Here is a 26,855-nt window from a genome sequence, read left to right as displayed (position 1 = left end):
TTTGCAATTATTTACGTAAAATTTCACCATATCACACCGCGAGATGAATAATTTGTTGTTGTTGTTGGGAGCCGAACTGCAGCAGAAAAGAAACAGCTCTGCATTTGAGGAATATGGGGCTTAGTGTTTCTTGCAAAGTGGATCTATCTATGCCAAGCGCTTGGAGAGAACAGATAACATTATTAAGACTTAAACGCATATTTATATAGCACATTAGCATTCATATCATAATATCACCTTGTTATAATCCTTACAATAATAACCTTGTAGGACAGAGCAGTATTATCCTCATGTCGGAAATGGGGAGGGTACAAGGCTGAGAAGCTTACCTGAGATAATTGAGCTAATTCATGGCAGAGTCTATATTTGAACCAGGAGCTTGACTTATAAGCCTGGTACCTTAGCCACATATCACAATGACTCTTACAGAGAGCTCTATCCAGTCCGCAACTCACCACAGGCTGTTCCTTGCGAGTTCACCAAGATGCTCTGCACAGGTGCTTTGGTGAGGACAGCACCTCCAGCGCGTTCAATGATGGGGATGGAGTGAAATGCGATTTCACTGGAACCTCCCTGAGGGTACCAGGCACCTTCCAAAAAGTGATCGACAAGGATGGCGTGCAAAGGGAAGCTGCACTCTGCAGGAATCACCCCTGTAAGACAAAGCAAAAGAACTGAAACTGTGTAAACAAAAGGTGAAAAAAAATTCTTTGCACACAGCTTTCCCGCACATATATATACTCTGAATGCCAGAAGAGGTCTCATATCAGAAACTTAATTCCTATCAGCATCTTTCTCAAAATGAAACCAAGCATGTTATGGCTTCAACAGCTACTGTGCTCTTCGTAGATTCCATTAATCACAATGTTTTGCTCATCTTTGCATATGTCAAGGTCTTAAGCTGGTTACTATTCCATCTCAGCAATAAATTGCAAGTAACTTGCATGAACATTTTTATAATCCATTTCGTCTCATCCTGTCTGCTAAATCAAACACTTGCAAACAAACAAACAAACAAACAAACAAACAAACAAACAGTTGCAACCAAACAATCAAACCTGCAGTTGTCAGGATCTCCCAGAATAAACTGTTTTCCATTCATCTCATCCTGTGTAAGCTAAATCCAGTGGTTCTTTGAATCTATCAAGAGTGGATTGACAGAGCACATGCTTTGCATGCATGCAGAAGGTCCTAAGTTTAACCCCCAGCCTGCACCCTGGTTAAAATAAGGATCAGACAGAAGGTGAAGTCAAAGACCTTTGCCTGAGATCTTGGAGAGGCACCAACAGTGAGACAATACTGAGCTTGATGAACTAGCTTCCCATGTTCATTACACACGGCTGCCACGGAAAGCAGCAGTCTTGTGTCTCTTTGTTCCATCTCTGCTGGTGACATAGGGTCAATTTCAACATATGACAGGAGGTTATCATGCTAAGCTTCTCCCCCTCTTCTACACTTCATAGGCTGTCATTTGTAGGCCCAGGGAAACTCAACACAACGGCAAGTAATACTTTTGATTTTTACTGGACGGTACAAGGGCAAGGAGGAGACCCTAGACTCTTGATATCAGGGGCTGCCGTGTTGATATTCTCTTCATTGTCTAGTTCCACCCACACACAGAAGAGGCTCCTTTATCATCATCTTCAAACCTTTTATTGGCATCACATCCAAACATCCAAACCAAATCAATACAGAATTACCACTTTCCCAGTGGCACAAAACATTTGCTAAAAGAAAGGAGGCAGAGCAGTCTATTGTCACATCTCTAGGTCTCCAGGGAGATCAGATGTCTGCAGTGTATTTCGACGGCAAAAAACCAAACTGAGATATTTAGCCACTAACTTGGTGAGCTCCTGATCATTCCCCAGTAATAGAAAATGTATGACCTCCAACTCTGGTTTCCATTTGGGGATGCAGAGTTGATCTAGAAATTGCTGACAGAGATCAGCATATAGTTTACAATTAAGAACCATATGTGTGAGGGTTTCCACCAGGTGGTCTTCACATGGGCAAGTTCTTTCTCCTTCCACCCTGCCTGAGAACCTTTGATGACTGTATCCCACATAATAGTCAGGATCATGCCACTTTTACTCTCTCAGATGAGTAGCCTCCTGTCTCCATTAAAAGGTAAAGGGACCCCTGACCATTAGGTCCAGTTGTGACCAACTCTGGGGTTGCGGCGCTCATCTCGCTTTATTGGCCGAGGGAGCCGGCGTACAGCTTCCAGGTCATGTGGCCAGCATGACTAAGCTGCTTCTGGTGAACCAGAGCAGCACATGGAAACACCGTTTACCTTCCCGCTGAAGCGGTACCTATTTATCTACCTGCACTTTGATGTACTTTTGAACTGCTAGGTTGGCAGGAGCAGGGACCGAGCAATGGGAGCTCACCTCGTCGCAGGGATTCAAACCGCCAACCTTCTGATCGGCAAGTCCTAGGTTCTGTGGTTTAACCCACAGCGCCACCTACGTCCCCCTGTCTCTATTACCAAAGTTATAAGTTTAATCAACCAGATGCAACTAGGAAAGGCTCCTTTATGCCTCCTTAGAAAGGGCAAAGGGACTGTCCTTATGTAGCGTATGCTCCTTTCAGATGGCAGGGGAGGGTATCGCTTACCGTAGGTAGGGAAGATATAACTGAAGACTGCTCTCAGGTCTGCATTTGTTGTCAACTCAGCCACCACTTCTGAAAGGCTTCTGACTGACATTCTAAAGAAAGGAGAGATCCAGGCCAGCAGGCCAGTGCGGTTCACAAACCAGACCAAGGGCATTGGGAGCATTTTCAGAATCCCCATGTGGGTGCTCCCTCTGGCAGTTTTCTGCAAGGTGGAGGGGCAGAGAAAGAAGGAAAAACAGTGAGGCACAAATCTCAGAGGCAGCAGAAGACCTCCGTCTTAATGCTAATGAACATACATAAGAAATGTTGTCTGATTTTCAACAAACAGATCCTTCATCTCTCTTCTTGTTTTTCCCCTTCCCTGCTCTCCCTTCTCTGCTTTCTCTCTTTTTTCTTTTCTTTTCTTGATGTTAACTAAATAGCTATACAGTGGCACCTCGGTTTTTGAACGTCTCCGTTGACGAACATTTCGGTTTACGAACGCTGTAAACCCAGAGTAAATGCTTCAGTTTATAAAGATGCCTTTTTTAAAAAAAATTATTAATACAGCAAGAAAAGAAAAAAGAGAAAACACAAACACCAAATTACCGTATTTTTCGCTCTATGGGACGCACCAGACCATAGGAGGTGGAGAACAGGGAAAAAAAATTCTCCCCCTCTCTGCTCAGTGCCCCTTCAGTGAAGCGGCAGGAGAAACGGAGCCCCTTCTATTTCTCCTCCTGCTTCCCTAAGGGGCGCTGCGCAGAGAGGGAAAACTGTGCAGCGCCTCTCCAGCGAAGCGAAGCCTGGAGAGCAAGAGGGATCGGTGTGCACCGACCCCTCTCGCTCTCCAGGCGGCTATCCGCAAGCCTTCAGAGTGCAGCGGGAACTCCTACTGCGCTCTGAAGGCTTGCAGATAGCCGCCTGAAGCCCCGGAGCGCAGTGGGAGTTCGCGCTGCGCTCCGGGGGCTTCAGGCGGCTTCAGCGAAAGCAACACGAAGCCTCCGGAGCGCAGGGGGAGCTCTCCCTCTGCACTTAGGAGGCTTCACGTTGCTATCGCTGAAGCCAAGGAGCCTGCATTCGCTCCATAAGACACACACACATTTCCCCTTAATTTTTGAAGGGGAAAAAGTGCGTCTTATAGAGCGAAAAATACGGTACACACAGAAATAGCAATAGACACAGAATTTTCTTATCAAACAATAAGGCATAAATTGGTCTTAACACTAAAGACCCAACCTCCCTTCTATTCCATATTTTGATTTCATATAACTTATTGCCAATACAAAGACGCCTTGGACGTCTAACATGCCACAGGGCTTCTGCTGAGTGCAAGATTCTGAGGTCTAGCTGCCAGCTGCTGAGTTTTTGGTTTTTGAACGTTTCAGAACTCGAACGGTCTTCCGGAATGGATTACAGTAGTACCTCTAGATACAAACGGGATCCGTTCCGGAGCCCCGTTCACATCTAGAGGTAAACATAACTAGCGATGGCATGTCTGCGCACATGCGCATCACTTTCCGTCGCTTCTGCGCATGATGTCATTTTGAGCGTCTGCACATGCGCAAGCGGCGAAACCCGGAAGTAATGCGCTCCGTTATGTCCGGGTTCCGAGGAGCGCAACTCGAACGCGCTCAACTAGAAGCATATTTAACCCGAGGTACATTTGAAAACTGAAGTACCACTGTACTATTATATAATATTTCCATCAGAAATGTTTCTTATTTGTTTCTGTGTTATCTAGATCGAGGATGTATAAGCATTACACACTGTTAAATTGTTAAAAAACTGAACAAAATTTAAAAGATGACGACATCAGTGTTACAAGCGCAAGGACTGAGAATTTTAGCATTTTGTTCTGCTAAGCACAAGGAAGTGGCTAGAGAGCAAAACAGCAAAACACATGACGCTTACTGGGTGATTTTAGGTACACTCACTGTCTCTCAGCTCAACCTACCAAACAGGGTTGTTCTGAGGATAAAATGGGGAGGGGAGAACCGTGTGTGCACTGCCTTGAGCAACTTGGAAGAAATGTACTACATTTATATAGTATATAATGTAATTACAATTTATCATTGATTTGTAGGAGAAAATTGAACTCGATAGGGCTTAATCTAATTGACTTTGAAAATTCTGACCCCAAAGATATTTGGGAAATTATCAGGAAGAATCTTACAGAAAAAAAGTGTTCTCTCCACTCTCGAGGTTGCAAAGCAGAGCACTTGCTCTCCTCTCTATTTCAATCTCCCTTTGTGTAGAGATTTTCAAAAGGGATACATGACAAATCTGAAGAATCATGCAGGCTGTTTATGTTAGCCAGATTTAATGTTTCCCTCGAAGATAGTAAGAGGAAGATATTTAGCTCTCCCAGAATCAGAGCGTCTCTGCAAATGTAGTAAACAGGAACCTGATACTTTGGAGCACATTTTCTTTTCTTGTGATTTTGGCATTTATGCCAGAAGACAATTATTAGAGGCCTTACAACTCAACAGGCTCAATTCTATGCTACCAACAGTTCTGGACCTGCTCTCGGACAGGAATGATCAAATTACTTTAATAGTGGCTGAATTTTTTAGTGCTGTCCATGTAGAAAGACTGGGCCATTATAAAGAGATCTAGTGGTTCTTAATTGATTGGTGCTGTGGTAATGTTGTATTTTTCCTGGAGTTAAAGATCTTACTGGGACAAACCTTGTTATGTTGAGCTCGTATTTTGCACAATTTGTATACGGTGTCTGATAATGTGTGGTTTGCTATGCCTAATAAAGGATAGATTTAATTAATTATATAGTATATACATTTAAACTGGGGTGGTTTTTTTTTTGGTTAAAAAAACCTTATTAATGTAAACCAATTAAGACTCGATAGCCAGTTTAAGAGGCCTTTCACCAGAACCACTTTTAAAAGGCTTACCTTTATAAGTGTCATAAATCTATCAATATTAGCTTCTTCACCAGGAAATTGTTTCTTTAGGCCTTCGGTATATTTCTTCTTCCCACTGTATAGGTAATACCTCTTGCAGTTGTCAGGATCTCCCAGAATAACCGTATCAAAGGGAGAGTCCATCTGGGCCCATTGGAGCTGCCCATCTGTGAGTTGGTCAATAATCATGCGCTGGGAAGAATTCTCTTGCATTCGCCCTATGTAATGGATCCCTGGAAGAAAACCCACGAAGTGTTATAGAGAAAGAACAATAGCAACAGATTAGTTCCTAAATTTTAGGATCTGGGAAGGGTATACTAAACTGGAACCTGGTATTTGGATGAGATATTTCTCTAAACTAAGAGATTTTATGGCATATACATTTTGTTAAATAAATAAAATGAACCAGCTTAATAAAATATCAGCAAAATATCATGTAGTAATGACTACATTACTACATGAGCACTGTTCCACAGCATTTGATATTTTCATTTACATACATTCATTCAAAATAAGATGGGTTTATGAAGAAATTCTATATCCTCCCACCACGCTGATGAAGAATTCTACGAAACAGTAGTCAATATCCGGAATCACTGTTCAGTGTTGGACATCATATTTGCTGAATACACAAAGCTTCACAGCTTGTCTTTCATCACACAAAGTCTGATACAGTGGTGCCTCGCAAGACGAAATTAATTTGTTCCGCGAGTTTTTTCGTCTTGCGGTTTTTTCGTCTTGCGAAGCACGGTGTCGGAAAAGTTTTGGAAAAGCTTCAAAAATCACCAAAGTCTTCAAAAACCTCAAAAAAGGCTACCACACCGCGTGCTATGAGTTGCTCCTCGAAGTCAAGTCGCAACTGTTTTAAGATAAAGGAAACAAACTTGCAGGACGTTTCCATCTTGCGAAGCAAGCCCATAGGGAAAATCGTCTTGCGAAGCAACTCAAAAAACCAAAAACCCTTTTCTTTTGCGAGTTTTCCGTCTTGCGAGGCATTCGTCTTGTGAGGTACCACTGTACCTCGCTTCATTTAAAGATTTTCAGAGACTTTGAGACTAAAGATTTCATTTTGTACTTGTTATGGTTTGAAGGAATTCTATAAAAGATTGTCTATTGCGTATGTACATGGTCATTGTGTTTCCTAGACATTGCTGACGTTCTCTTTGCAACACAGGGGTTTGTTTGGTTACTTATTGTCCGAGTTCAAGCATACATATGGCTGGATAGCTCAGCTGGTTAGAGCACGGCACTGATAAAGCCAAGGTTGCAGGTTCGCATGGGGCGGCTGCGTATTCCTGCACTGCAGGGGGTTGGACTAGAATGCGTCAGCAAGGTTTATCTTGCCTGGTCCGGATTGGCCCCGCAGAGATTACTCTGTGGGCTGGATCGTGTGTGGGCCCGAGATTTCCGGTGACTGCACAGACGCGATTTCCAGTGCCGCGGAAGTGAGTCCCCATGGTGCGCTGTGCCGGTTTAGCGCAGCATGCGAGTGGTCAGCTTGGTTCAGGGGTGGCTTGTGGGCCAGTCAAACGACTTCCATGAGTTGCTTCCAGCCCATGGGCCTTAAGTTGCTGAACCCTGGACTAGATGATCCTCAGGGTCTCTTCCAACTATACAATTCCAGCCAAACAAAAACATTTGGGGTGTGAAGCAGGGTCAGTGAGGAACACATGATCTGGAGAAGGTTCTGAGGGCCACATTTGACCCTCCAGACCTGAGGTACCATGATAGATACCATGCAAGACCTGTTTTAGTTTTAATGTTCTTTTTTTAAAAAATAATTTTTATTAGCCGACCAATCAAATCAAATCAAATCAAATCACATCACATAAATTCCGAATTACAAAGCCGAATTTTAAATTTTTGTTGAGGGGACCCATATTTCAAGTTCTGAAGGGGGATTCCGATCATCTTCTTGCTACTGCGTTAATATCCAAATCAGTCCAAATAATGTTCATAATTCTATCCAGTCTTATCTTGCTGTTTCCACATCTCATCTTGTTCGTATATTTTTTTATTTTTTTCTTTATGATCTCTTCTGATAATCTCCTTAAGCAGATAAAAACCAGTTATAGTCCTGTGTGAATTTTCCGTTTGTCCAATCCTCATATCAAGATGGTTTCCATATACAGTGGTGCCTCGCAAGATGAAATTAATTCGTTCCGCAAGTTTTTTCTTCTTGCGAGTTTTTCGTCTTGCAATGCACGGTTTCCCATAGGAATGCATTGAAAATCAATTAATGCGTTCCTAGGGAAACCGCCTTCAGACCAGATCCGGGGACAGTCTGTCCCCCGACCTCTTCTGAAGGCTGGGGGGGGGGGACAAGGGCTTTTCTTCCCACCGCCAGCCTTCAGAAGGCTGTTCTGAAGGCTGGGGGTGGGAAGAAAAGCCCTTCTCCCCACCTCCCGCCCCGCAAGCTCCGGGGACAGGAGGGCTTTGCTGCCGACCGCCAGCATTTTAAAAGCCCCCGCTGTCCTGGGGCGATTTTAAAATGCTGGTGGGTGGCAGCGAAAGCTTCGCTGCCGCCCGCCAGCATTTTAAGATCGCCCGGGACAGCAGAGAAGTCTCCGCTGCCCTGGGGGCTTTTAAAATGCTGGGGGTCGGCAGCGAAGGCTTTGCTGCCGCCCGCCAGCATTTTAAGATCGCCCGGGACAGCAGAGAAGTCTCCGCTGCCCCGGGAAGGCAGGTGGGGGGAGCAAAGACTTTTGCCCCCCGTCGGCCTTCAGAAGAGGTCCAGGACCTCTTCTGAAGGCGGGCGGGGGGTGAAAGTCTTCCCCCCCGCCTGCCTTCAAAAGCCGTCGGGAACAGCAGAGAAAGGCGCTGCCTTTCTCCGCTCTCCCGGGAAGGCAGGCAGGGGGGAGCAAAGACTTTTGCCCCCAGCCGGCCTTCAGAAGAGGTCCTGGACCTCTTCCCCCCCGCCTGCCTTCAAAAGCCGTCGGGAACAGCGGGAACAGCGCTGCCTTTCTCCGCTCTCCCGGGAAGGCAGGCAGGGGGGGAGCAAAGACTTTCGCCCCCCGCCAGCCTTCAGAAGAGGTCCTGGACCTCTTCTGAAGGCCGGCGGGGGGCGAAAGTCTTTGCTCCCCCCGCCTGCCTTCAAAAGCCGTCCGCGATAGCAGGAAGCGCTTCCCTGCTATGCCGGACTGCTTTTAAAATGCTGGCGGTGGGGAGCAAAGCCTTTCGGCCCCCGCCGGCCTTCCTGGACCTCTTCTGAAGGCCGGAGGGGGGGAAAGGCTTTGCTCCCCACCACCAGCATTTAAAAGAGGTCCCCGGAGATTTCCCTATGGGCTTTCGTCTTGCGAAGCAAGCCCATAGGGAAATTCGTCTTGCGAAGCGCCTCCAAAACAGAAAACCCTTTCGTCTTGCGGGTTTTCCGTCTTGCGAGGCATTCGTCTTGCGGGGTACCACTGTATCATCGCTTTCATAAATAACATTGCTCCTTCCATCATTAATCTCACAGATCTGTTGCTCTTAAGTCCCTCTGAGGAGTCCCACCCACAATATAAAAGCAGCTCTGTTCCTCCTCCCAGAGTTAAGTCCTCCGACAGAACTTGCCAACATGGCAACGGTATTTTTCACTGCGTCATTCCAAAGCTCTTATACTTTCCACAATCCTCTTGAGACATGCTTTGGTTAGAAAACTATCTCCACACAGACATAAATCCACAGCTTAAGTCATTAAAACGGCATTTCTGACTTGTGTGTGTGTGGGGGGGAGATTCTTGGTTAATCACATAGAGGAAAGAAAAGAAAGTTTTCCCCCTCCCCCATCCAGTCCCTTTGCCATACCGAGCCTTGGTGATCTTCTCATGATTTATGCTTGTTCCTCCGACTCGTCTTGTTTATCAGAGATCTCTTCAGTTAGAAGTCTTTACTCCCCCTCCTTCCTTGAAATATGTGCATTCGCTTCTTCCTAATTGTTTCTTTTGAAGTTATTGCAGCTAGAGGCGCGGATCAGAGACATCGTCCAGGAGCGCCGAGATCCACAGGAAGGCATTCTGCCTAGTGCCCCCATCCCCACAAATTTGGGGGTGGTATAGGGCACAGCAGGCAAGGGCAGCCCCCCCACTACCTTGGGGGGGGGGTAGGGAGGCTATTTATTCCCATCACAGCCTCCTAATTACCTCGTGTGGGTAGGAGAGATGTTATTGTCAGCCATCTTCCGGTGCGCCCCTAGTGGCCCCCCGTTTTAGTTTTAATGTTCTAATTTTTAAAATTTTAGTTATTTATGACAGCGTTTTCATTTTCCGCACGATTCCAAAACAAGGAACAACATTAACGTACAATAAAGCAGTGTTTCATTCAAATCACAGAATGCACCTTCAAACATTTGAACTGGATGCTATAGTTACATTGCAAACATATTGTCTGTAAAAATAGAAAATATATTAGCAATGCAACCATATCATCCAACTGAGGCACAGCGCTTTTGGGTGGAGAGCTGCGTTTTTACTTTGTTTTGAAACTCCATTAAGTGATGGTGCTACTCACAGATGTGAAGGAAGAGCAGAATTGGGGTGCTACTACTGAGAATGCCCTCTCAGGAGTCACTGCTTGCTATACAGCACTGTGAGAAGGGCAATCGCCAAAGCCCCCAAAGTCTAAGGAGATGTAGCAAGGAGCAGGTGGTCTTTCAGGTATCTTGGTCCTGAGCTACCTTATATATCAAAACAAGCACTTTCAATCTGGCCTGGTGTCACATTGGCAGCCATTGCAGAGCATTCAGTGCTGTTTTCACCTGTTGCTGGGAAGATTCCCCCACAAGTCAAAGTAGTCTGTGCTAGCTGCAGTTTCTGAACCAAGACCCAAAGCCAGTCCTACTGTACTCCAAGCTCTGGTAAGCTCCTGATTTGACTGCTGCAATGCATTGTACATGGGGGCCGTCCTTGAAGATGATTTGGGAAAACCAACTAGTGCTAAATGCAGTGTACTGGTTCCATTCAGAGGTCATATAAAGCCAATGATGAGGATGATGATAATAATAATAATAATAATAATAATAATAATAATAATAATAATAATAATTTATACCCCACCCATCTGGCTGGGTTTCCCCAGCCACTCTGGGCGGCTCCCAACAGAATATTACAACACAATAAAACATAAAACATTAAAAACTTCCCTAAACTGGGCTGCCTTCATATGTTTTCTAAATGTCAGATAGTTGTTTATTTCCTTAACATCTGATGGGAGGGTGTTCTGCAAGGAGGGGCGCCACTACCGAGAAGGCCCTGCCTGGTTCCCTGTAACCTCACTTCTCGCAGGGAGGGAACCGCCAGAAGGCCCTCGGAGCTGGACCTCAGTGTCTGAATGATGGGTGTGGAGATGCTCCTTCAGGTATACTGGGCTGGGGCCGTTTAGGGCTTTAAAGGTCAGCACCAACACTTTGAATTGTGCTCGGAAACGTACTGGGAATACAAGCAAGATTTAGTCCTCATTACAAGTCCAAGGATATATATATAACTGCTCCGGCCCATGCCCAGCCTGACTAGGTCAACTTACCCACGTCAAACTCGAAACCTTTCTCGTTGAAGGTATGGCAGCAGCCCCCTGCCTTCCCATGCTGCTCCAAGACCAGCACGCGCTTCCCAGCTTTAGAGAGCATCACAGCCGCTGCCAGGCCCCCATAGCCGCTTCCAATGACGACAGCATCCAGGCCATCAGGAACTTTGTCCTTGGAGAAGCCTGGAGAGGAAAGAGAAACAAAAGGCATGAACAACTCCTGTTCCCTACGGCATCATTGTAGATAGGCTAGTTCCTATGCTGGGGCAGAAGAGACCCTGCTCAGGTAACTGTTGCAGATGCAGCAGGTGTTTGCAAAAAAATTCAGAAGCTGTGCTTTGGAAATCAAATGTTTCGGAAGTTGAAAGGACTTCCAAAATGGATTCTGTCTGACTTCCGAGGCACAACTGTACTGAAATAGATGTAGCACTGGTCTGATTCTGCCTATGACAGCTTCCTATTGTTCAATTTTTTTTAAAAAAAAGATTTGTTTCAAAGGTAAAAATACCCCAGATGAGCTGGAAATCTTGCAAGATGCCCCCCTCCTGAAAGTTGTGCAATGTACAAAATTATCTTTAAAAGAAAGGCACCGAGGACCTCGTAATTTTGTCACCGATCTTGACTTGATCGTTAGGCGAAGGCCTTATGGATCAGCTGACAAAGGGTGAGAACCAATGACTCTGGTAAAGCAGTGTTTAGCTTTTATATATGCATGATTGATCCATATCTGAGTTCCATACGCCTTGCCTGCTGGCTGTATTTCCATTAATTGGAAGTGACAACCGAGAGGTAAAAACCACCTGCGGCACATCATGTCTGTTTTACAAGGCACTAGCTGCAGTTAATTTAACCAGATTATATAAAACCTTCCTCATTCCTGTTTAGGCAGCTGCTTAAGAATGGTAGCTAGTCCACTGTTTGGGAGAGAACTACACAGCCATTGATTTCTGATTTTTTGTTGTTGTTTAGTCGTGTCCGACTCTTCGTGACCCCCTGGACCAGAGCATGCCAGGTACTCCTGTCTTCCACTGCCTCCTGCAGTTTGGTCAAACTCATGCTGGTAGCTTCGAGAACTGTCTAACTATCTTGTCCTCTGTCGTCCTCTTCTCCTTGTGCCCTCCATCTTTCCCAACACCAGGGTCTTTTCCAGGGAGTCTTCTCTTCTCATGAGGTGGCCAAAGTATTGGAGCCTCAGCTTCAGGATCTGTCCTTCCAGTGAGCACTCAGGGCTGATTTCCTTCAGAATGGAGAGGTTTGATCTTCTTGCAGTCCATGGGACTCTCAAGAGTCTCCTCCAGCACCATAATTCAAAAGCATCAATTCTTTGGCGATCAGCCTTCTTTATGGTCCAGCTTTCACTTCCGTACATCACTACTGGGAAAACCATAGCTTTTACTATACGGACCTTTGTTGGCAAGGTGATGTCTCTGCTTTTTAAGATGCTGTCTAGGTTTGTCATTGCTTTTCTCCCAAGAAGCAGGCGTCTTTTAATTTTGTGACTGCTGTCACCATCTGCAGTGATCATGGAGCCCAAGAAAGTAAAATTTCTCACTGCCTCCATTTCTTCTGATTTCTACATCACACTAATCCAAGGGTGGAGAACATTTTTCAGCCTGAGGGCCACATTTCCTCCTCCCTTTCTCCACCCTCCACCCAGAACAAGCAAGAAGCATTCTAAGACTCCCAGGACATATTCCAGCAAGGCAAAATCCCTTGAGGCGCAAAGCAAGGACAGGGGAGAGTTCTAAGGGCCAGATATGTGGGGCTTGGAGTTGGCGCCTGATGCCGACATACGGACTAGACGCACATCTGCTGGCTGTGTCATTTGGCAACCATGAAAAGGGCCCTACATATCTTCCACACGAGGCCAACCAGGTTCCCTCATTGCATGAAAGAGCTCAACATGCATATTTAAATATGTGTAAAATGTATATTATAATTACAAATTTAATTATATCCCTCCTTTCCCCCTGACAGGGACACAAGGCGGCATACAGATAAAAATAAGAACAGCTGAAAGCATAGGAAAAACCCCTCAATAATGAAATACAATAAAATTTTCATAGAGCTAAAAATAAAACTATTAAAAACATACAGATAATTACAATAAAAACAGCACAGCACCAGCCCATTCATTAAAAACTCTCTCTTTGTGCTCACTTAGCACACAGTTGAACGCATGGCATATTTTGTGCTTGGTGTGCATATTTTTGCCTCAGTGAAACAAACTGACAGTAGACTGAACTCTGGGGTCAATGTGATTAGTTCTCTTAAACTGGAGGGCACGGAACAGGGCAGGAGAAGGACCAAATTCAGAGAGCAGGCAAGAGCCTGACCTCCCCCAAACCCCAGGGATTATGGACAGCTAGGCAGGGCTATCCATTTGTCAATCACCTGGCAGCAGTCTGATATCATTCTCCTTTGTGGTATGAACAGGGTTGGGCAAGAGTTCAGCAATCGGCTGACTGGGGTGATGGTTGTATAAGCACAGGACCTTTGCCACCAGCACCAGCAGGAAATGATGACATGGACTGCAAGGCAGGGGTAAAGGTAAAGGTAAAGGTACCCCTGCCCGAACGGGCCAGTCTTGACAGACTCTGGGGTTTGTGCGCCCATCTCACATCTATTGGCCGGGGGCCAGCGCTGTCCGCAGACACTTCCGGGTCACGTGGCCAGCGTGACAACGCTGCTCTGGCGAGCCAGAGCCGCACACGGAACGCCGTTTACCTTCCCGCTGGTAAGCGGTACCTATTTATCTACTTGCCCCCGGGGGTGCTTTCGAACTGCTAGGTGGGCAGGCGCTGGGACCGAGCAGCGGGAGCGCACCCCGCCGCGGGGATTCGAACTGCCGACCTTTCGATCGGCAAGCCCTAGGCGCTGAGGCTTTAGCCCACAGCGCCACCCGCGTCCCGCAAGGCAGGGGAGCCTGGCCAAATTGGACCTCCGTGTTTGGTGGTGCTCTGAATGATGAAAGCTGTGGAAATGGCAAGGAGGAGGGGAGCAGGACCACCCGCCATTTTAATCCCTGAAGTGCTGCAGAGGTTTGGAGGTTGGCTATTGAAGGCACTAGCAGGGATGCTGCTACTTCCTCCACCCTAAAGGACGGCTCCAGAGTGCTCCCGCTCCTTAAGTCGTACCTGAACACCATAGTGGTAATCTGGGAGAGTCCCTGGCACGCTTGGAAGGCCAGGGAACATTTGGAAAGTGGGGGGTGCTGACAAACTGGGAGAGAAAAGGCCCAGGAGCTCATGTAAAGCTGGCCAAGGGAGGCCTGTGACCTGTAGGGACTGGAAACATGTGTGGGATTTGAGACAAGACAGGATGTCAGTCTAAGGATTTAAGGAAGGGTGTCAGATGATAAGAGTGAAGGGGGATGCTTGTGGGGAAAAGTGTTGGGCACTTAAGGTCAAAGTGAGACACAGGGATGCGGGGGCAGCCAAGCAGGGGCAGGGGGGGGGACAGCTGCCCCTCACCAACAAAAATCAATAAAAATACATAGCTAACTGAGGTTCTCTCTCTGCCCCCCCCCAATCAAAAGGCCTGACCCCCCCTGAGAAAAATTCCTGGCTACGCCTGTGCAAGGGGAGAAGTCTGCACTAGTCAGAGCCCAGTAAGTGCCAGGGGGCAGCGGAGAAGGATTTTTGGCACCTCTATCCCAGATCTTTTTCCTGGAATGCCCAGATTGATGAACTCTGGCACACAAAGCAAGAACTGAACTCAACAGGGCACTAAGCAACAGAAACCAGCAGGAGTCCTTCTCTTAGCCTGCACGAATTACGCGAGAGTAAACGCGGACTTTACTCTGGGGTAAACATGCATAGGCTGGCACGGCGAGTGCAGTTCAGAACTCCCGCGCTGCCCACCACCACTGGGCATCGTTCACGCGCCACTTGACCCCCCCACCCAGCAGTCCCGTTTCGGGGGGCTCCCTTTGCCAGCCTGGCAGCGCCCCCCGCCGGGGCTGGCCGGTGGCTACCTTGCTTGAGGACCTTTCTGCGCTCATCTTTGTCGGTCACCAGAGGCGCGGGCGGCCGCCTGGAATCTGCCCGGAAAGGGTTGGAAGAGGGGCTCCGGGTGCCCAGAGCTCTCCAAATGCCCAGGAGGAGGAGCGCGCCCACGAGCGCGTACACCCACATGGCCGCCCCGGCAAGCGCTGCGAGGACGCCAAAGTGAGACCCCGGCTCAAAGGGCGCAGACATACAGCAGCTTCCTCCTCCTCCCTCTAGTAGGCTGGCCCCCGCGCGCTCCTGCCCCTTAAAGGCGCACTTCAGCCTTGCACTTGAACTTGGGAAGAGCGCCACAGACATCCTCCGAGCGCGCGGAGAGCTGAGGGTCGGTGAGCTTTGCGAACGCAGCTTTTCTCCCGATTAAAGCGCAGAGATCAGATAGATGGAATCTTTATTTGCATCAGCCACTAGCCATAGCAATAAAAGAAGATGTACTGAAGATAGAGGTAAAAACTTAGAAAATATATTTTGGGGGTTTATAGCAACAATCAAATATTAGATCTTATTCTGATTGCCCCCGCTAAAAAACCTTGCAGTTTTTGCTGTCACCTGATCATCTTGATCTTCTAAAAGTATGGACACGGTAGCGATGGTTGAGCGACCTGGCATGGACAATAGTAGAGGGGTAATAACCTCACTCCTCAAATCTTTATAGAGAGCGCAAGCCAGAGGCACATGAACCACTGACTCAATACTGCCATCTCCACAGGGACATAACCGTTTTTCCAGTGGAATTTTTTGAAATCAACCAGCCGAAGGCAGTATATTCAATCTTGCGAAAGTGAAGGCACACCTGTATTTTGGAATTGTTAAATTTTGCTTGAAGTGCAGAGTGTTTGAGGACCAGGACATTCAGAGGGAATCCAAAATGCTTGTTTACAAAGCTATTGTACTACCAACCTTACTGTATGCTTGTGAAACATGGACCACTTATAAATGCTATCCCCAACGCCTCAGAAGATTCCATCAATGGTGCCTCTGAAAAACTTTATGCATCACTTGGGAAGGCAGGTGAACTAATGCCAGTGTACTGGAAGTTTCAAAGATTACCAGTGTCGAAGCAATGACTCTTCAACATCAACTTCATCATGTTGCGGATGCCTGATTATTGTCTTCCAAAGCAACTACTCTATTCCGAACTTTAAAAATGGAAAGCGTAATGCTGGTGGTCAACTAAAAGAGGTTTAAAGACTCTCTCAAGGCAAATCTTTAAAAATGTAGTATAAACACTGATAACTGGGAAACACTGGCCTGTGAGCGCTCCAATCGGAGAACAGCCTTTACCAAAGGTGTCATGGGCTTTGAAGACGTTCGAACTCAGGATGAAAGGGAGAAATGTGCTAAGAGGAAGGCATGCTTGGCAAACACTCACCGTGATCAACTCCTGCCCAGAAACCTATGTCCCCACTGTGGAAGGATGCGTGGATCCAGAATTGGCCTCCACAGTCATTTACGGACTCACTATTAAGACCGTGTTCATGGAAGCCAATCTTACTCTGCTACATGTGATCACCAAAGAAGGAGGAGGAGGAGGCAGGGTTGGAAGAAGGAAGGCCAGCAAGACAGAGGTTTATCAGGAGACAGAAACAAAAAAGGAAGGGGAGAGCAAGGGAAAGGCTGGAAAAGCTGGTCTAGAGAGGAGGAAAGTCAGCCTGGGGATTTAAGGAGGAGCAGGAGCAACTAGACTTGGACGGCTTGGGCAGCAGAATTCTGCATAGGCATGAGATCGGACCAGACACACAATGGAGCACAGGGCAGAGGGCAGAGAAGGTGCTACAAGACTTTTGGGTCTCATTGTGCTACGCATTTAAAGCAGGTGTCATGCCACTTTTAGGGGCAAGTGCGGCTTGTCAACCTGGGAAGGAAAACTCTGAGCAGGGATACTGGAAGAAGAAGCTAGGGAGTAAAGCTTACATAAATCCTTAAAGGTAAAGGGACCCCTGACCATTAGGTCCAGTCATGGCCGACTCTGGGGTTGCGGTGCTCATCTCGCTTTACTGGCTGAGGAAGCCGGCGTACAGCTTCCGGGTCATGTGGCCAGCATGACTAAGCCGCTTCTGGCGAATCAGAGCAGCACATGGAAACGCCGTTTACCTTGCCGCTGGAGTGGTACCTATTTATCTACTTGTACTTTGACATGCTTTTGAACTACTAGGTGGGCAGGAGCTGGGACCAAGCAACGGGAGCTCACCCTGTCGCGGGGATTCAAACCACCGACCTTCTGATCGGCAAGTCCTAGGCTCTGTGGTTTTAACCCACAGCGCCACCCGCATCCCGCGTCACAAATCCTTAGTGGTCCCTAAAATGGTTGGATGATGCCTTGCATGGCTCCTTCCAGCAACTCCTGCAGTGGATTCATTCACACAGACATTCATATATCACCTTCCGGTGCTTACATGCCACTGCTAACAGCTAACAACAATTCACATAACTACAATGCAATATTTTAATATTATAAAATACAATGTAAAAACAGAGACTATATCATGTAAACAGACAGCTGTGGTAGATAAAACAGGTGTCAGATTTTTTTATTTTAAGCAATTTTTAAAAAGTGTGTTTAAACAAAAAGTGCTTGTTGCTTTTATTTTTTGGCATATGGCAAAACACCATCTGTAGAAATGGTTTTGTTTTTAGAGCTTGCATTTATTTATTTATTTGTACTTCATCTCACTTTTGTCTTCAGCGGCTCGGGCTGTGCAGTAGTTTATAAATACATAACATAAACAAATTTCAATAAAGATTGGTCCAACAGTCTCATGGACCAAGGAGGTCTACTATTTAGTAAAGGGTAAAGGGACCCCTGACCATTAGGTCCAGTCATGGCCGGCTCTGGAGTTGCGGCGCTCATCTCACTTTATTGGCCGGGTCATGTGGCCAGCATGACTAAGCCGCTTCTGGCGAACCAGAGCAGCGCACAGAAACGCTGTTTACCTTCCTGTCGGAGCGGGACCTATTTATCTACTTGCACCTTGATGTGCTTTCGAACTGCTAGGTTGGCAGGAGCAGGGACTGAGCAACGGGAGCTCACCCCGTCGCGGGGATTTGAACCGCCAACCTTCTGATCGGCAAGTCCTAGGCTCTGTGGTTTAACCCACATCTTAAAAAAAAACCTTTGCGTTTCCTGCAAAGATCTCAATGCAACAAACAGAGTTCTCCACTTTATCATCTGAGGCAGACTAGGCTATGCTTGTGTGTGGGACTGGTCCAAGGTAAATCAGGGAGCTTTATGGCTGAGCTAAGATTTAGAACCTAGATACCCATCCCCAGCCCATATCTGATACTCTTAACTACTATACCACATACCAAGGCATCTAGAAATCTCTGTAGGATGGATTAATTTTGTCTCTAACACAGTGATTCTCTAAGGACAGCACTTTGTGGCAGACATCCAGAGTTTGCACTCAACACAATGTGTGGGGCAACAGGACTGCAGTTATCACATTTTGCAAATATACGTTTACCACCTAAAGAGCTCTGGCCTCAAGACTGTTAAAGGTTCCAGATTTACCGTATTTTTCGCTCGATAACACGCACCTGACCATAACACGCACATAGTTTTTAGAGGAGGAAAACAAGAAAAAAAAATCTGAATGAAACAGTGGATGTATCATTTTTGTGCTTCATGCTGTGGCCACAGACATGTAATTTGACGGTGAGTTTGGGGTAGCCCAATGCAAAGATCCTGAGGATCCATGTGGATCCATGCTTTGTAACCACGTTTTTGCACCATTGCAGCCCCAGGCAACAGTGGGTGCGTGATTTTTTTGGTGCAGGCTGTAGCCATGGATATGCTATGTGATCTGATGTTGAATTTGGGGTGACCCTATACAAAGATCCTGAGGATCCATGTGGATCCATGCTTTGTAACCACGTTTTAAGTGGGGAGGGAAGGAAAAACATAGAAGGGACAAGGAGCACCGAGAGGGGTGTGCGGAGAAGCAGCTGGCTAAGAATGCAGGAGAGGGGTTTTACCGGAGGGAGGAAAGGAAGGCAAAAGTTCCCCCCATGCACCCACCCAAGCCAGCCAGCTCTCTCTCCCCCCTCCCCACCTGCATGTTGCAGCACCGGAGCACGAGAGGAATTAGAAGGAAGGACGCTCTGCTTTCCCCTCTGCTTGCCTGGAGGGGAGGGGTTTTCTCTGCTCTTTGTTCCGTTTGAGCAAACACAGTAACAAACAGAAGCGGGTGGACAGTAAGACCCTGAGGCAGAATGCAGGAAAGCAGCAGCTTCCTCTTTTCAAGGCTTCCCTTCTCCGGACGATTGATATTTGTCTGATTTTTGCCTTCACTCGCGCCTGTCAGCTCCAGGGACCACACATTCGCTCAATAACATGCACAGACATTTCCCCTTACTTTTTAGGAGAAAAAATCTGCGTGTTATAGAGGGGAAAATATGGTATATAACTTGATTTATCACTGCTCTAGGGAACATAGAGCAGCTCCTGAACTTCCCCCACCTCTTCCTTCTGAATCAGGCAGATGAAGCACCATTATTGTTTTGCCCTCCACTCCAAGGCAGCTACTTACCATATTTTTTTGTGTATAACACGCCCCTGTGTATTTGGGGGGACTCAAATTTAAGAAAATGGGGGGAGATGGCCCAGAGTTGTTGATCTTTTTTGGGGGGATTGCCAAGGTCGTTCAGCTATTTTTGGGCGGGGAATGCAGAAAATCGTTAACCCGAATGCGGGGGGGGGGGGGAAACGCCCAGTTGCCGCAGCAGCAGCCAATCCACAGCAGCCATTGCTGCAGCAAACCATCAACTGTTTGTTTCCTGCTTGGCAGGGGGTTGGACTCGATGGCCCTTGTGGTCTCTTCCAACTCTATGATTCTATGATTCTAACTACCCAATTAACGCAGGAGCAGCCAATCCAAAGCAGCCCTTCATGCAGCCAACAATCACCCACCCAATCGCTGCTGAGAAGCTGCAGCTTGCGGTTGCAACCAATCATTAGTCCCCCTCCCCATGCACTGCCCATGTATAAGATGAGCTCCATTTTTAAACATTATTTTTAAGTAGAAAAACCTCGTCTTTGTTATGTACTGAAGTTCTCACCCTGGGCCAGCAGGGGGATACTGTAGATAGTTTTCACTCAGGTCCACGTATGCAAATAAGGAATAGAAAGTGACGTTCAGTGATTGGATAGTTACATAAAATGGTTACTGTTGCTTTGTAGTTGAGCTCTATATAAGCAGGTTGGCTGAACCCTTCAGCCCAGTTCTGTTCTGGCTTGTGAATAAACAAAGAGCTGTTTGAAGAATCGCTGTGTCTTCTGATATGTTCACCCACAACTTAACAGTCTTATACATGGAAAAGTACAGTATTTCTCCCCCACACCACAGGAGAGCTCATGATCTTCCTACTGAGAGCCAGTGTGGTGCAGTGGTTAAGAGCGGTAGTCACGTAATCTGGGAAACCGGGTTCGTGTCTCCGCTCCTCCACATGCAGCTGCTGGGTGACCTTGGGCCAGTCACACTTCTGTGAAGTCTCTCAGCCCCACTCACCTCACAGAGTGTTTGTTGTGGGGGAGGAAGGGAAAGGAGAATGTTAGCCGCTTTGAGACTCCTGAAGGGGAGTGAAAGGCGGGGTATCAAATCCAAACTCTTCTTCTCTTCTACTCCCCTTGTGTGTATGTGCGATGTGAAAGATAAAATAGCTGCTATCCTGCTTTGCAGGACTATGCTGTGCTCAGAGTAAAACTACCTGTGTGGACTGCAAAAGGATTTAACCACCAGCAGCCAGCTTCAATCCTCAATCTGCACTCCAAATCTTTTTATGCTGGGTACATCTTTCCACCAGCAGCATGATCCTTCTGCGTCTCGCATATGGGTCTCGAATGAGACGCAGAAGGACCATGCAAGGTTCCAGAGTCTCATTCTACTCCACCTTCCCTTGCTTTTTTTTTTGGGGGGGGGAGTAGGGTATGGTCTGAAGACACATGAAGCCACCACTTTGTTGCAGCTAAAGTAGGTCAAAGTCCGGTCAGAGTGCCCTGATAGGTAGCTGCCTGGGAACCACATGAAAATCACTGCCTTGTGTTCAGGGCCAGATTTAGGTTCGATGAGGCCCTAAACTACTGAAGGTAACGGGGCCCTTTATATGTCCAGCTGTCCTTTGTCAACAACAAATTGTCGCTGTTTTTTGCGATGAATATATGCTATATGGTAATTTATGGACCTAATAGGTAACTAAAGCCATTTGCACATAACAAAATATGTATTTCATCAAAGTAATTGCTGAACTGAAATACAATTAAGAAGTAGTATATTAACAGTGAAATACAATTAAGAAGAAGCATATTAACAGTAAAATAATTATTAAGCTCTAACTGTATGTAGGTTTTATTGTATTTGTTTTTTAATCTTATATTTTGGAAATGTACATCCAGTTTTTTCCCTTTAGATTTTTTGGGGGGCCCCAAGAAAGTGGGGCCCTAAGCTATAGCTTGTTTAGCTTATATGTAAATCTGGCACTGCTTGTGTTCCACGATGGAAGAAAAATGCATTTTTAAAAAGAAAAGAAAAGAAAAAGTAGTTCAAAACAATTGCAAGACTGAGACACAGAGCTGGTCCACATGTTATATCTATTTTTTCTATAGAAAATACATACTGTAAAACATCAAGTGTATTCTTCTACAAAACTAAGAGACAAAACATTTAACACGGCTTTTGCCAGTGCATCTTGCCCAGTACTGTCCATCTCTGATTGAAAATGGCTTTCTCAAATAGCTGGTGATATGAAAGAATTCTTTCTTTCTAGAGATACCAGGGGGCAAACCTGTAATCTTCTGAAGGCAAAACACATTCCCTATCACTGATCTATGGTCCTGCCTTGTGAGTGATGGCCCCTCTCCACAAAAGGACAGCAAGGGGAAAAAAGTACCAATCTAGTTTTCATAAACCAATGAAACCATAAATCAAAGGGGGGGGGATACATTTCTATATAAATACATATATCGGGCACCATGTACATTTCCATAAAAGTCTGACATGCATATTCTCTACCTAAACTAACATACAAATTGCATTGACTTTGCCATTGACATCATCTGCCCCAGTTTCTCAAGTCATTTGCTCTTTATGATCAGCAACAGAATTCTTGGTTATGTGCAAGTTATTTTTACACCCCTGAACATAGATGATGGGCACCATCCAGCTAAACAGATGTGCTAGGGAGAGGACTTTTGATTGTGCAAAGGAACTTCCCTCTGCATCATTAGCTCTAGCAAAACTGTCCAAAAGCAAAGGATGTTAAATGATAAAAGGACAGAAATCACAATACAATTTCCCCACTGGAAAGTGGCTGAGTCATAAGGGTCAGCGGCCAAGCAGACTTCGCTGTCAGGTGACTGAGCTGTCAGTTGTAGGAAAAGGTGGAAACGTTTTCCAGTCAGGAAAACCAAAATTTAGTCCAATTATCAGTGGAATATGTTTGCTGGAGGATGTTTCTTTCTTCGTGTTCATCGATAACTAAATATGGATGTCTACTTGCATGAGAATTGATGCTTTTGAATTATGGTGCTGGGGGAGACTCTTGAGAGCCCCATGGACTGCAAGAAGATCAAACCTCTCCATTCTGAAGGAAATCAGCCCTGAGTGCTCACTGGAAGGACAGATCCTAAAGCTGAGGCTCCAATACTTTGGCCACCTCATGAGAAGAGAAGACTCCCTGGAAAAGACCCTGATGTTGGGAAAGATGGAGGGCACAAGGAGAAGGGGACGACAGAGGCCAAGATGGTTGGACAGTGTTCTCGAAGCTACCAACATGAATTTGACCAAACTGCAGGAGGCAGTGGTTCATGGGGTAATGAAGAGTCGGACACAAGTAAACGACTCAACAACAACAGCTTGCATGAGATATGGTCAAAATTCCAGGGCGTAACTGGGCTTTTGCACTCATGTCATCAAAGGATGTGCTCATTATGCACACCTGCTTTTGTGGAAAATTCCCCATACAATGCCTGATCGAGAGAAGGGCATTTGGTGAGAACCACAACAAGGGCTTCCATTGGTGGGAGGACACTTGGCTTGAATTCTTACAGCTTTATCTGATTCCTTTGCTATAGTGCAGTACTCATTGATCAGAGAAAAGCTAAAACAAACACATAATTCTGCATATTCAATGTTTCAGCTGAACCAAGCTTGCTGGCAACAGGCATGGGGCTGGCTGCTGTGGGAAACAGAATGCTGAAAAGCAGGACTCCCCTTGCATTCTTAAGCAGAGGAACACATACATGGGACTTTTGTTCTCAAACGCCTTGGTACTCAAAACAACTTGGAACCCAAACACTGCAAACCCGGAAGTAAGTGATCCGGTTTGCGAACTTTTTTTGGAAGCCGAACGTGCTCCGTTTTGTGTGTTACGCTTCCAGTTTGAGTGCCACACTTCCGTTTTGAGTGTTATGCTTATGTCTGTCTGTTTCTGCTATTTATTTTGAGTTTCTGCTTTTGCAACTCTCTTTTTTGTTTTTGTGACTGTGTGGAACCCAGTTCAGCTACTGAATTGATTGATTGTGTGACTGCAGTACATTGTTTATTGCATTCATTTTATGGATCAATGGTCTCATTAGATAGTAAAATTCATGTTAAATTGCTGTTTTAGGGGTTGTTTTTAAAAGTCTGAAACGGATTAATCCATTTTGCATTACTTTCTATGGGAAAGTGCGCCTTGGTTTTGGAACGCTTTGGTTTTGGAACGGACTTCCGGAACGGATTAAGTTTGAGAACCAAGGTACCACTGTATTTGGGTTTACATTTTCACTTTTCTCGCACAACCCTCTATCCCAAAGGTTAAAAATTGGTGTTTTGTGAGCAGATGGCAACTGCAAGTGGAACAGAACATTTGTACCCACCCTAATCTTAAAAAATAACAAGGGCAGGGAGAGAGGAAGGAGAGAGGAAACAAAATGCTGTGCTTCATCTCTGCCTGAACACTGCTCTACATTTTCAGGCCCTTACATGTTTACACTGTGCACTGCCACAAGCGCTCTATCCCCTCATAGAAGCAAGTGCACTGAAGCCACCCACTCTTCTCTGTTAAGCCTGTTTATTTTCCTCACGTTGTCATATGTCCACGACATGAAAAATTGTGAACATGAACCAGATGGAACACGGAGAGAGTTGCATCTACTTCCACTTCCATGTGGCAGCTGGGGAAACGGCAGTTGTGAATGTGGATATTTCTGCAATTGTGGAAACTTCTGCAATTGGTTTACATTTCTATCACCCGTTTTGTATTAACCTTTTCTCTAGGCTTATTTCTCTACAAGTGATCTAGCCTATATTGCTCCCATAAGTAGCATAGAATGCATCAGTACCATTTCGTAAGAGCGCTGCACCCTGGTCTTTAGCACCATGGGCATACGAAGCTGCCTTAAAAACAAGTCAGATGTTACTGGTCCAGCTGCTCTGACCAAGTGGCAACAGCATCCCAGGGTCTTAAAGAAAATGCTCTTCCTGCTCCCTGAGATCCTTTAACTGAGGATGCCAATAACTGAACCTGGAACCCGCTGCATCTAAAACATGCTTTCTACCACTGCGTTACGGTACTTGATAGGGAAACCCTTCCTTGTAAAGAAAGGGCAATTCAGGTCTACATCACCTGGGACAACAAATTCTCAGACAGTCACCTCAAATATAGGGAATGGTGCCTCTAGTACAGCCTTTCTCAACCTGTGGGTCCTCAGATGTTGTTGAACTATGAACCACTGCTCTAGTAGCTTCAGCAATTCTCCTTGGCATTAAAGCCCATGTACCTGCCAGTGCCACCCCAATTAGGGTACCACGGTACCACTAAGATGCTTAAAACCGACCCGTGAGGGCTTGGAAGGTAGAGTCCTTATTTCTGCCACGACAAACCTATCAGAACAGCTTAATGGACCTACGTACTAAACTGCAACCTGTTCCACAGCAACACTCATGAACCAGAACTTTCTGCAATAATGAACCGAGGTATATGGCTAGTTTGGGTCCCTGCTGACATGCCCTGGAGGGGAAAGGGAGAAACCAGGTAGCGGGTAGTCTACATAGCAGGAGGAGCAAATTTTCTTTCTGAGGTGGAGGTTGAAGGCTCAGTTTTTCTTCATGGCACTGTTGGCTTTGATTTTTCCGTATAACCACATGATGTCGATGTAGAGATTACGCTTCAGGACAGCAGAAGCGCAGACAATGGCTCCATGAAGTGCTCCTGGAAAGCCACCAACAAAGACATCCTGACCTGGCAGGAGAAAACAAAAGACAAGGAGGAGTCATAGAATTGTAGAGTTGGAAGGGACCACGAATGTGATCTAGTCCAACCCCCTGCAATGCAGGAATCTTTTGCCCAACGTGGGGCTCTAACCCACAACCCTGAGATTAAGAGTCTCATGCGCTACGGACAGAGAGCATGGGCACACGGTCATACCTCGGGTTAAAGTAGCTTCAAGTTAAGTATTTTTGGGTTGCGCTCCGCGGTGACCCAGAAGTAACTGAGTGTGTTACTTCCGGGTTTTGCCACTCGTGCATGCGCAGATGCTCAAAATGATATCACGTGCATGCACGGAAGCGGTGAAACGCGACACACGCAGACATGCAGTTGCGTGTTACATTTACTTCAGGATGCAAACAGGGCTCCAAAACGGATCCCGTTCGTATCCAGAGGTACCACTGTAATTGCCTCTTATCAGTCTTTACTCTTGTCTATCTTTCTCCTCATCACCACCCTCTTGTCAATAGCCAGGAATGATGTTTGGGAGAGCACCTCAGTGCAGCAAAGTGCAGCTGAATTATCTGTATTTTTCGCTCTATAAGACGCACTTGACCACAAGACGCACCTAGTTTTTGGAGGAGGAAAACAAGAAAAAATAATATTCTGAATCTCAGAAGCCAGAACAGCAAGAGGGATCGCTGCGCAGTGAAAGCAGCAATCCTTCTTGCTGTTCTGGCTTCTGGGATAGCTGCGCAGTCTGCATTCGCTCCATAAGACGCATACACATTTCCCCTTACTTTTTAGGAGGGAAAAAGTGAGTCTTATAGAGCAAAAAATACGGTATATTATGCAGAAGGACACTTGCGGAAACCCCTTAAGGCACTTGTGTAGCCAGTAGGAAAAGCTAAGAAAGGGACACACAGAAAGATCAGGCATCATTAAAAACAAACCCAGACACCCCAAGACCTAGTTCGTTCTATTTTTCTAATCGAGTTTAATGTTAGAACAAGATCTAACCCTTGGGAGTGGCTTCCTGCTATTCCAGGGACTAGGGCAAAATCGCCCCTCCAGACTGAAAGCGTCTTCTAACTTTACAAGAGGGGTTTTAAAAATTGTACTTATGGGGGGGGGAGTAATCGATGCAGCACTGCATTAGATAAAGTTATAAAGCTGTAACTCTCAAGGTCCCCTGCACTGTAAGTATGAGATATTGACAGTCTGAATCTAAGGAAACAAAGTTGGCTTAACCTCGAAACTAGGTGGCACAGGTGTCAATGGTACTAGCCTGTATCAATATCTTTCAGGATGCGAATGTGGCAAACCTGGAAGTATTTTTCTGGGTTTCGCCCTGTGTGCATGTGCAGAAGTGCTCTATGCGCTGCACGCATGCGCAGAAGCGGCACCTCTGGTTGTGAATTCCTTGGGATGCAGCCGGATCTCCAGAACGGATCCCGTTCGCAACCAGAGGTACCACTGTATAGGGATGGCATCACTACATCTGCAATCGTAGAGGAAAGCCACTTGCATTAAACTCACCAAAGTACTTTTGCTGTGAAGCAAGGAAAGAGCGTACATTGTTTCTACAAAGAAGCAATGGCTTTGGGTACATTATAGATCAGGGGTGGGGGAATTGGATCAAGCCTGG

General features: G+C 46.1%; 2 protein-coding genes across 4 annotated transcripts in view; both read right to left on the bottom strand.

Annotated features, from left to right (window-relative positions):
- The window catches only part of LOC309519443 (all-trans-retinol 13,14-reductase-like), a 26,800-nt gene extending 11,577 nt beyond the window's left edge, over positions 1–15,223 (bottom strand). For both annotated transcript variants that reach the window (XR_014213838.1, XM_082200431.1), the window contains exons 1-5: positions 14,992–15,223; positions 11,016–11,198; positions 5,508–5,749; positions 2,617–2,818; positions 456–653 (exon numbers count right to left, since the gene is read on the bottom strand). Coding sequence is in view for 1 of the 2 variants with exons in the window: in XM_082200431.1 (XP_082056557.1) it covers positions 456–653; positions 2,617–2,818; positions 5,508–5,749; positions 11,016–11,198; positions 14,992–15,214 (1,048 nt within the window). In the remaining variant the exon portion in view is untranslated. The remainder of the gene's footprint in view (positions 1–455; positions 654–2,616; positions 2,819–5,507; positions 5,750–11,015; positions 11,199–14,991) is intronic.
- A 6,377-nt stretch (positions 15,224–21,600) lies between these two features.
- The window catches only part of RETSAT (retinol saturase), a 37,517-nt gene continuing 32,262 nt past the window's right edge, over positions 21,601–26,855 (bottom strand). For both annotated transcript variants that reach the window (XM_082200432.1, XM_082200433.1), the window contains one exon: positions 21,601–25,240. In XM_082200432.1, the coding sequence (XP_082056558.1) occupies positions 25,095–25,240 (146 nt within the window). In that variant the 3' untranslated portion in view covers positions 21,601–25,094. The remainder of the gene's footprint in view (positions 25,241–26,855) is intronic.

Source organism: Podarcis vaucheri, assembly GCF_965113315.1.
Source record: "Podarcis vaucheri genome assembly, chromosome: 15".
NCBI lineage: Eukaryota > Metazoa > Chordata > Lepidosauria > Squamata > Lacertidae > Podarcis > Podarcis vaucheri.
The sequence above is the reverse complement of the archived record's forward strand: the minus strand, read 5'-3'. Positions and strand labels throughout refer to the sequence as shown.